At 41.0% G+C, this 12,107-nt stretch overlaps 1 protein-coding gene across 1 annotated transcript; it reads right to left on the reverse strand.

The window, feature by feature from the left end:
- LOC109821208 (protein FAR-RED IMPAIRED RESPONSE 1-like) lies at positions 2,828-3,590 on the reverse strand. The gene is made up of 2 exons (XM_020387394.1): positions 3,004-3,590; positions 2,828-2,906 (listed from the first exon to the last, which is right to left on the reverse strand). Exons 1-2 carry the CDS (start codon positions 3,588-3,590, stop codon positions 2,828-2,830), a joined length of 666 nt encoding a protein of 221 aa, XP_020242983.1.

Here is a 12,107-nt window from a genome sequence, read left to right on the forward strand (position 1 = left end):
CCCTAATCTCCCTCCCAACGTCGGAGAAAGGCGTCGGACCCCCAAGTCGGACCCCCAAAATCCTTCTCGAGCTCGACGTCGGACCCCCAAATCGGACCAACACCGCCTCGCCTCCCTCCCAACGTCGGACCACCAACGCACGGAATTTTGCCTCAACTTTTTTACAGCAAGTTTCCAAATTATGTGCAGCATTCTGGGGAAGATGGGATCTTTGGATTTCTTGATGGAATGAGGTATGGATAGTTATCTCTCTTTTTTTACATGACCAGTTCGAATCTGTATGATTCTTTTTATTGGATTTGCCATAGAAAATTGACATTCAAGATGATTTTCTTTTGAACCCGTTATGGGTTTTTGATGGATTATTGATTGAATTCCTGCAAAAAGTTATAATTTTTATCGAGTTGTAACAAGGTATAACCTGGCTATGCAAATTTGTTGGTTTTTAGAGCTTTTACTGTTCTTTTATGAAACTTTTCCCCTTGGCTTGACACAAAGTTTGTATAGTTCTTCAGCCTATGATGCTATCTCCAGTCCTTCACATTTTCATTGGATTCCTGTTGCTTATCTATTTGAATAAATTTTTGACTGATTTCTGAGAAACCCATTATATATATATATCTTGAGTTTTCTTTTTCTTTAGTTAAAATGCCCATGAAATTGTTTTCGTTTCTGATGAGATGAGCTTGCATATTTCTGTTGAATTGAAGCCCAAAAGTCCTTCCTGATTCAGTGAGAGCACAAATCTCTTTCGTTCTTGTTTGGTTTTTTTTCTATTTCTGCTCTCTGTTGAAGAAAGATTTGATTTTGCTTCATTGTTAGTATCTTAATAATCCCATGTTTCTTTCCGATGCAGAAAACCAAACCAAAAACTGAACCTCCATCATCATTACAATGAGGGACTTTGCTTGTTTCGGTGAAAGTGGAGTTCAAATCGCTGATGCCTCCTCATCTTCTTCTTCTTCCTCTTCATCTAAAAATGCTCAGAATCAAGTGACTTGCATCTATCAGAGCCAACTCGGGTCTCGTTCTTGCATAATCACCATAACATGGACCAAGAACTTGGTGGGGCAAGGCCTCAGCATCTCAATAAACGATTCCACAAACCAGTCCCTCGGCAAATTGGAACAATTAACAAAATTTTGATTTTTCACATGCCTTTACTCATGAACCTGGTTACACGAAGAGACAAATTGGAAACATATAATGACTAAGAGAGTCGGCATGTATTGTAATGTAGATAATCTTAGTTCCTGTATCTGATCAGTACTAGCAAGTTGGAATAAATTGAACACCAAGAGACGCAGAAGGATGAGAACAAGAAACCAATCCATAAATAATGACTATGAGAAACTTGCATGTTTACAACTCAGCACAAATGAAAATTCATATCAGTTAACAAAACCAGCAACACCATAAACTTGCATGTTTACAACTCAAGTCCCAGCAGAAACTTGCATGTTTACAACTCAAGTCCCAGCAGAAAATTCAGCAACACCATAAACTTGCATGTTTACAACTCAAGTCCCAGCAGAAAAATCAGTACACATTACAATACATTGCAATCAAACATAAACAACTAGGTAGTTAAATGTTGACAATAATCAGACCACTCCTCATTCAAGCTCCTGATTCAAGCTCCTGATTCAAACAACAGAAATCAGTTTGAGAAACATATAAGCTTTTGAAGTAAGTTAGGTAATTATTTAAAAAATTAGTATTATTGAAGTAAGTTAGGGGATCACTTTGGCTTGTACCACTTAGCATTTGTAAGAATACAAGATTGACACAACTAAAGAAGCTAACTACACTTTAGAGCATTTGTAAGAATACAGTGGGTCATTTGGTGGTTGGGGGATCACTTTGGCTTGTACCACTTAGCCCACTGACTGAAGAAAAGGGTGAAGAGCAGGACAAGAGCCATGGCAATGGAGTTTTAATGCATGGGAGAAGAGAGCTGTGCTGTTCTTTTGGAGGGTAGCATTTTGAAACTGTGGTGGCTACAATGAGCTGTTGATTCTTGAATTGTCAGTTACTTGTAAAGAATGTGAAAGTAACAAAAGCTTGTGACACAAAAATTGATTTACCGAGTTCTTGTCCTTGTTGACTGTTCCATGCATCTTCATGAGTTAATGTGATTGGGGTCCATCGACAGAAGCTAACATCTATGATTGGGGGGGGAGAATTGGTATACTTTTTGTCATTACCTCTGAGAGATCACCAAATAGCTCCAAAGTGCCAGTGTTTTTATATGTGCTGAGCCCTGGTGGAAACTGCAGAATGCATGTTAGCCAAAAGTTGTGGAATATGTTATCTTTTTGTATACTTTTTGTCAACTGCTATCATCATTTTTTTAATGCTTTTGCCTGCATGACTTTGGAAGCAGGATATGTTGATAACTAAGTTTGTTCCCAATGTTGCTATGAGCCACTGTTGTTAGATGGGTAATTGCTGTTGACGGGCTCTTGTGAACGTAAGCATGAACAATCTTTATCACAAAAATTAGTACTGACCAAAAATGAAGTAATAGGTAGACTTTCTTTTAATTTTTTAACTAGCAAGAGAAACATGGAATATTCAATCTTTATTTAATTCTTCATACTAAAAAGCTAAGTCCTATTTTGGATAATGTTTCCTCACTTCAGAACTTTTAGACCTATGGAGATATCTTAGTTATTCATGCATTCAAACTCTTCACCACTTGGAAATATAGATACTCCTACTTTGTATGAAAGAAAGGAAAGATATGTGCCCTAGCTTAGCCCAACTTTAAAAAAATTAAAAAGGGCAGCAATATTCAAAGATGAGAAGTACCTACATTACCCTCTTAATCTTCAAAAAGATCCACATCTTCACTTGATGACTCATTACCCTCTTGCAAATTTGTATCACCGCTTGTAGAAAACCTACATTATATTAAAATATCCATACATATATACATCAAGAAGGATACTAGAATGTGAAAAATAAGACAACATAAATAATAAAAAAACTATTACTTACAGATTTGTGAGTGCCGGACAATTTCGCTTATCATGTGATTGGCCTACTTTACCACATCCGTGGCAACGTCTATCTTTTTTATTTTTTGCTCTAGTCCACCTCTTTAAGATGTATTTATCGGGCAATATTTCAGCATCAATTTTCATCAAATATGATATAATGTGCGTACATGGAATTCCAGCGCTTTCGGACTTTTTACAACTACAAGAAACCAAATCCAAGTCCTTGTCGTAAACAATTTCGCGGACTTTACTTTTTGCAAGCTTCTTTCTTTGAATTTGATACACACTCTGATTGTCGGTTTCCCTAACAAACTGTAACTTATAGTTAAAGCTGTCACACACTTCAGCCTCAAACTTGTAATAGATCTCATTCGTGTAAATATCAACCATTTGCTCCAAAAAATCATGATTTATTCTAAGTTTAGGTTTCTCAATTACATCTTTGTGATCGGCCATCAACTCCTCATGTCGTTGGCGCACTAATCCCCTGCCAAACTGTATCATAAAATCAACCAATGAATTATTCTTCGAAACAAATTTCTTGAAGAATGCATGTCCACTTTCTGCTCGTTGACTACTTGACATGTCTGCTGAGAAAATGTGATTAACATATGCAGGAATCCATCTTGACCGAAGTTCAAATTGGTCTTGCAACCACTTGTTTCCTTCTAACCCACTTTTCTTAATCAGACTTTCCCATTGTGAATCAAATTCTTCAGGAGTCTCTGATTTCCAAATACAAGCCGAGAACTCACTTTTATAAATATTATACTTCACTGCATCAATTTTCTCAGAAAACTTCATTAATATATGCCAACTACAATACCTGTCAAAAGAATTAAATAAAGTGTTAAAAAGAAAGGCTATGTATATAAACATTTTCAATAATATATACAAACTATAATACCTGTGAAAAGTATTTGGAAGAACAAGAGGGAATGCCTTAGTCATAGCTGGATCTTGATCGGTAATAATCATCTTCGAGGCACCACCAGGCATACTTTCCAAAAAAAATTTAAATAACCATACAAAATCATCAACGCTCTCATGATTCAAAAATCCACAAGCAAAAACAATTGTTTGACCATGATTGTTAACCCCCATTATTGGTGTAAATATAAGGCCACAGCGATTAGTGTTATAAGTAGTATCAAAGATTACAACATCACCGAAAAAATTGTAAGCCCGCCTTGATCTTGCATCGGACCAAAAACAACGAGTAATCTTTTGTTCCTCATCGGCCTCAATTTGAAAAGTAAATGAGGGATTCTTTCCTTGTTCCAATTTTAAATACTCATAAAACATTTCTCCATCGTGCCCCTTCATATCAGCACGTATATCCCGATCATGATTATACAAATCTCTTTGCGTGCACCCAATATTTTCTATACCTCCAGATTGTACTCCAAGAAAATTAAATTGTTGATGCTGAGGTATATTCGCCATAGAGAGCTGTTTAGTTAAAGACTTTGTTGCAGCTGAAACGTTACGATGGGACCTCAAAAGATGAACCTTTGATGGTGTTGATAGCGGGTGACTGTGCTCCTCATTAAAAACAGTAACAATGTATTTTTCGGAACTTGATTTTAAAACTGCAATTTTGGCAGTACAATCCTCAGCTAAGCTTCCTCGACGTCTTTTCTTTCCAACATCCGCGATTTGTAGAGATTTTCCTTGTTTAAAACAAACATACTCCTTCCTTCTTATTTCACAACTTCCCGGCTCTTTCCGAGTAGACCAAGACCTTACACTAAACCCAGCTGCTTTAGCATAAGCATTATAGAATGTCACAACATCATCTATTGTGTCAAATTCTTGCCCCTTTTTTGGCCTCAACTCATCTGATACTTGAGGAGTATATATCAAATCATCGTCGTCCAAGTTTACTTCATTAGCTTCAGTGCTCAAGTTTTCCATTTATCACAAAAAATTGTAATTGACCTATAAAAAAATGGAGGCAATCTGAAATAGAAAATAATATGGGGGAAAAAGACCAAAGGGGATTCAAATTATTACTTGCTGATAAAGAAAGATATAGAACTAACTGCACCCAATTTCTTTTAGGAACAAAGAAAGATATCTGTAATTACTACTTGCTGATAAAGGGGATTCAAATTATTTTTAATTTCACGAAAGATATCTGCAATAACGTTTATTCAGTAGAATTCAAAATAATTTGCATGACCACATATTAACCACATATTACCACAATTCAACAATAACGTTTATTCAAGAGCATGTTACTTCTAATTCTACCACTGGAAAGGTTGAAAAGGAAAAGGCAGACACAATCATTTGGAACCAAAACTAAAGAATTTCACGAACAGATATAGAACTAACTGTTCATATAAAAAAACCAAAGGCATATGTGGTTATATACACTGCAAAACGTTTCAGTAATCACGAACAGAACAGATAATATTAATTGATAAAAATAGAAAAAGATGACTTCTGAAGTACAATTAATAAGTTGGGGGCGTCGTGGTTACCTGAGTTGGGGAGGTCGAGATCGAGCTCCGATTTGGGGGTCCGACGTTGGTGGTCCGACGTTGGGAGGGAGGCGAGGCGGTGTTGGTCCGATTTGGGGGTCCGACGTCGAGCTCGAGAAGGATTTTGGGGGTCCGATTTGGTGGTCCGACGTTGGGAGGGAGGCAGATACACTGAACAAATACAAACTCAGAATTGCATCTCCAATATTTTCAAACAGAATAGACAGGCAACATAAACATCCAAGAAATATATGCGCAAAGATAGCGCTTGACCAGATGTTTCGCAAAACCAAGAACTTTCCAGAATCCATCAACGCATGATATTGATAACAACCAACGAAAGAAGTACTCATTCCTCTTACATATCTGAATCCATCAACACATGATATTGATAACAACCAACGAAAGAAGTACTCATTCCTCTTACATATCTTGAATGGCAATTTTCTATGGCAAATCCAATAAAAAGAATCATACAGATTCGAACTGGTCATGTAAAAAAAGAGAGATAACTATCCATACCTCATTCCATCAAGAAATCCAAAGATCCCATCTTCCCCAGAATGAATGCTGCACATCATTTGGAAACTTGCTGTAAAAAAGTTGAGGCAAAATTCCGTGCGTTGGTGGTCCGACGTTGGGAGGGAGGCGAGGCGGTGTTGGTCCGATTTGGGGGTCCGACGTCGAGCTCGAGAAGGATTTTGGGGGTCCGACTTGGGGGTCCGACGCCTTTCTCCGACGTTGGAAGGGAGATTAGGGCTTCGTCGTCGGGTGATTTTGGGGGAGAAGCAACGGTGTGGAATTGGGGATTTTGACTTTTAGGGGATGTAGCTTTCCTTTGAGAGAGAGAGAGAGCATTTAATTGACAGATCAAGTAGCGGAGTTATTATGAGAGAGAGAGTAGCGGAAGCATTTTGCGAAAAAACCCAAAAACCACTCATTTCCCCTCAATCCGTACGAACTGATCCGTAGGAGAAAGGCACTGTATATATATATATATATATATATATATATATATATATTTTATTTTATATATATATATATATATATATATATATATATATATATATTAATTCCTTTTTGCATGAAAAGTAATATTTTCCTATTTTATAAATTTTCCTTAATTAATTTCTTTTCGATGAAATTACGTAATTTCTAATTTAACACCTCACTTGTCATTTCAAAATAAGATTCTAAAATAATTCTTTTTCCTCGAAATAGATTTTTTTAAAAAAATATTCTTTAAAATAATTCTGTTACCATATAAATTCTTTTAATTTATGACAAATATTTTGAAAATGCTACTCATCACACATCTATAATTCAAATCAACAACATTCACCAACGGCCCGCGTAGTTAATTATAATATAATTAATCTACACATATATAATGTAAATATCGAAATGATAAAAAGGAGAGGCGAGATCTTGCCTCAGTGTTCATCGAATGATTCGACGCTAACGGCGCAGGTCAGATCTGAGCACAGGTAGAATTCGGCGACGAACTCGGGTCAGCATTGTAGGCGTATAAAACTGCCTATAGGTCCCTACGAACAGCTCAGTGCTAAGAAAAGATGATGAACGTCATAATCTAAGTCACAGGATCTTGATTAATGTCGACAAACACATGAAGTGGGTTGACGAACTATGTGAAGCAACGGAGTTTCAGAATAATGAGGATACAAACGGATCGGGAGCCCCGTGTCACTTACAAAAGACGAAATACCCTTCATGTCTCATTTATTCCACAGATGATCTAATCATTGGAGCTTATAGAACTCCTCATCGTCTTTCCAACACACTTTGAATCGCTTAAATCTGAGTTCGGATGAAAAAGTTATGGCGAAAATGGACAAGTGTGCAAAACAAAATGTCTCAGCCCGAGCCGAGACACCCAAAGGTGTCTCGGAACTTGTGGAGCTGTTTTGACCATGATCCCGTTTGAATTTGAAGAAACTCAAAACAAAAAAGTTGTAGATATTTTTGTCAACTTTCCAACCCATCTGGAATCAGGTCATTTGGAGGTCATATGAGGAAGTTATGCCTAAAAGGTATCTCAGAACTTGTGGAGCTGTTTTGACCATGATCCCGTTTGAATATGAAGAAACTCAAAACATGAAAGATGTAGATCTCTTTGTCAGATTTCCAATGCATCTTGGATCAGGTTATTTGGAGATCATACGAGAAAGTTATGTTCAAAATACCCGAGACACTCACAAGTGTCTCGGCCTGGCCGAGCCACCTGGCCGAGCCAGCTCGGATCTGGGCCCAGATCTGGGCCCAGATCCGCTTTCAATGCCTATAAATAGAGGGCTGTAGGCTCATTTTTGAGAGGTTGGATTTTTTGGAGGCGAAGCCCTGCTGGATTGAAGACTCAGATCTAAAAAAGATTCAAGCTATAGGACTTCGGGGACTTGCTCATCCAGATCTGGTACTCGGCGATCGTCAACGCCAAATAAGGCAAGAGTTCGAAAGGACCGGATCTCAGATCTACGCAGGCACACTCCGGATCAAAGCTTGGCCTTTGATCCCGAGATTTGGGCGATTGTTTCCTTGGTGCGAAATAGTACCCTCGGCTATTATTTCCTATTATTTCCTTCGTGAAATAATACCCGTCGTACTGCGTAGATCCTACCGGATCTAGATCTCACGGTGGTCCACGGATAAACCCCGGCTCAGGCGAAGAACCCACAAAGCGAGTGACCGCAAAACAGGAGCTCGTGATTTATTCGACAAACAAGGATAAAAAGTTGTAATCTTTCTTTTATTTTCTTTGATTTCCATTGTAACCGGATCTTATAAAAAGACCGGATCTTTGTAACTCAAAAAGTTGTTATTTAAGAGTGCAATGGAATCAATGAAGAAAGACACGATTTTTCCCGCGAACAAACTGGCGACCACAGTGGGAGCCGCCCATCTCGCTGCCGAGATCGGAGCGTCACAGCCGCGGATCTCAATCCCGGTCGTGGAGGAGGTCGAATACGAGTTCGACCAACAGAGGTTCGAGGAATACTTGTCGTCCTCATCCGGATCAACCTCCCCCCGCAAGTCCAAGAAGTCCAAGTTCTCCTCCAGGAGAAAAACTCGTTGGTATGAAGACGTTGAAAACACCAACGAAGATCTCGCCCTGTTTGATGCCAAAGCCGCATCGGGTGAGATTCCTCCAATTCCCAACCAAGGCAGATCTACTCTGACCAACCTTTCTGCTGCAGAAGGTGTCGTGACTCTCTCGAAGAGAGCCCGCCAAAGGCAACGTCAACGCCTCGCGAAACAATTCGCAAAGGCCATGGAGTCAGTTGACGGGATCCGCTACAACGTGGATCTGAAGAATAGGAGAGGCAAACAGCCTCAACAACTGAAGAATGGCGGTTCCTCCAATCCACCGACGAACGAATGGATCCGGGTCAAACGGAACCATTCAACACTCGAAGAGCGCATCCGCAAACGCCGCGCACTATCAGCGCAGGCGCGGGCTCAAGCCGAAGAAGCCCGCAGGAGATTGCAGAAGGATGTGGCCAAGAAGCCGCCACTAACAAGCAGCCTCCAACCAAAGTTCAACCTCCGGTGAATCAACCAAAGTCGCCGGTAATCCTAATAGCTTCTACGGGAGATCATGCAGAGTCATCCCGAAAGAAGAAGCCAGTTTTGGAGCATCTCGGTCCGATTCCTGACGAGAGAGGCAAAGCTCCTGTTCAAGATCGTTTGGGCCCGATGAAGAAACCCCGAACGACGCAACATACTGAGGGTCGCTGTTACCCTCAACATGACAAAGAAACCAGGGCAGCTACGCGCACCAACTTGCACATTGAAGTCCAGGAGCCCGCCGAGGACTCACGCCCAAAAAGGCATGTTACGAGGCGCGTGACTTTCGAAAGCCCTAAGAAAGTAATTCCCCCTCAGAAGGAAACGTTATCGTCTGATGATGATAGCGTTATACTTGAGAAGTCGCGCCAGCACACGATAGGTTACTCCGATCGTCAAGCAGACGAGTTGTACTATCGCGCTGGGGGTACGAGTAAAACCAGGAAAAGGAGTCCCCGAGAACAGGAAACTCAGTGCCCCTGTTCCAAACTCATTCGGGCAGTATTGTCTGAATGCAGCTGCATTAAGGCGGTCCCCGAACGAGTTTCGGTTTTCGAGAGGCTCAGTACTGAAATGCCGAAAACAAGGCCTAGGCGTTTCCGACGGAGAAGAACGGTGGTTGAAGATAGAGAATTTCCGAAGGTCACCACCAACATGACCAGCAGAGGGACATCGGCGCGGGACAACATCGAATCAATTCTGAAAGCATCGAAAGCACTCCCGGCCTAGAACACCGTCGCAATCCAGGAACGCATCAAGCGCAGCAGACCTATGGTACGGCGTTCGGACAAGACTCCCTTCAGAAGATTGAAAATCTAACGGCTCCGCCAGTCGCATCAGATAAATACGGGATCCAGCGAGGGACAACCGCCGCCGAGGCGCTTATGATAAGTGCCCAGAGCAGGTGTCCAAGAGCTGTGGAGACGCCTTGGCTAAACAACAGGATACCTTCAGGTTCCAAAATGCCCAGATGGCCAATGCCAGAACAGAGAGAAAGCATGAGCAACAAATGCAAGCCACTGACAACCAGCAAGGCGAACCAAGCGTCGCCAACAAGTTCATCAGGAGGACGAGGATACCGAATTGAAGCCTCGTTAATACTAATAAATTCCTCCTGTCAATGCCAGAGGCAGTGGGTGTAACGAGAATGCTAGGAAAACACATGGTGCAAAAACTTGAGATTAAAAAATCTACGAGTAGTAACATCAACACTTGTTTTTTTTTGAATTTCGCTCAGAAGCTGGCAAGCAAAACCGAGCATTCCTTATATCCATACCCAAGAGAGTGGCGACATCAATCCCATATCCGGCGAAGTCTTCAACTAATTAACTGCACACCGCTTTTTATAATGGGAAGGGTTCACCCACTCAGCATGTGATTTATTCAAATCACACCTGAGAGTAATCTCCGTATAATGAGCCTCTGATGGTGCGGTCATTCGTCCACTCCTTCGCGGAGCGCCCGAATGCGTATCGCCGCCTCAAGCCAGGTAGCGTGAACAGCGGGCGACGATATAGGAACCATGGTCCTCACCAATTTTCTCGACGACGACACCGAGAGTATCTATCGACATCACTTTGCTCGATGAAGAAGCAGAAAGACGGGATGTTAGTCGACACTTCGTCAAGAGGTTCCGGAACAAGCGAATTGAAATGCCCAGGACCCAATCACTGAGGAAGTATTATTCTCCAGGACCTGCCACAACAATCTATCCTTGACGCTGTTGGAAAGCAATGGGGACAGCACCGTCCAAAACCGTGCGAAGATGAAGGTCCGAGGGGAGCAAGCTGAGCGATTCCTCAGGAGAAAGAAGGCTGAGAGAGGCAACAAGCGAGCGAACGCCAACGCAGAATTTTCAACCCGAGGCGGGAAAGATAAGGCATACAGCTAATGCCAGCTGAGCTAATCAGACTTTTCAATGCCAACCTCAGCAACAGCAGCAACAACGAGCCACAACAGTCGCAGTCGCAATGGCCCAACAACCGGCTCCAGAAGCAGAGAAGTCTTCGGAGCCGACGTTTCCTAAAGTGTTACTGCTTTCAAAGATGCATGAAGTTCTGGCATCTTTAAAAGTACCTGCTTGAGAACAACAAAAATCCAATTGCCGCGATTGTGGCATCAAAAGGCTAGCAAAGTGACTGATCCAAATATTGCCGCATACCATAAGAGCGGCCTCCATACCCTACCGAAGTCGATGGTCCAATTCTCAAGGACAAGATCCAGGCATTCATGATGTAGGTGTCATAACCCCACAAGCCGTCAAGAAGTGTCGGAGCCAATGTCGGTGCTCAATCAGCTTTGGATCAGCTGCCCACAGATGGTTGCAACCAAAATGCATCCCCAAGGTAGGAATGAAGACAATAAATGACGACCCATACGGGACAACGCCAAAAGGACTTGTTCCACACACAGCCACCGAATGGTTGAGATTCTTTGGGTTCTATCCAGATTTGATTGCGAGAATGAATAATGGACTGGCAGCCCTTTCAAAAGAAAGCATCAAAAGGAAAAGGTAAGTCTTGTTATGGAGCCTCGGCCATCCCAGAAGAAGACGACGAAGCCAATCCCTACCTTCTCGTTTCTTGATAATAAACATGCAACTCTGTATAACCACCGGAAACCAATTACTCGCCACCAGAAACGCGGAACGAGTATCGTTACCGAATATCCAAAGTACCCTGCTGTTGACCCTATAGTTTTGATGATGATTGACAAACAACTTCTATTACTAATAATTTTCCAGTGGTTGTGTTTATGGTCTCTTTTCAGGTATTTCAACAGCATTTAAAGCATTCAAGTTCATCTGCGTGATTTACCTAGGATTTGTTTAGTTTACTTACATATATGGCTATGATGATATCTAAAGCTCAATATATATACCACTTAACACAGATTTTGACGTTTTATATTCATATAGTGATTTTTTCTTAAAACATTGTAAAAATCTTTATCTCTTGCTTACAACTCTCTCACCGCTGTTGCCTATATACATATAATTATGACACATACATATATTAAATATTTACAATCC

This window comes from Asparagus officinalis, chromosome 8, assembly GCF_001876935.1.
Source record: "Asparagus officinalis chromosome 8, Aspof.V1, whole genome shotgun sequence".
Lineage (NCBI taxonomy): Eukaryota > Viridiplantae > Streptophyta > Magnoliopsida > Asparagales > Asparagaceae > Asparagus > Asparagus officinalis.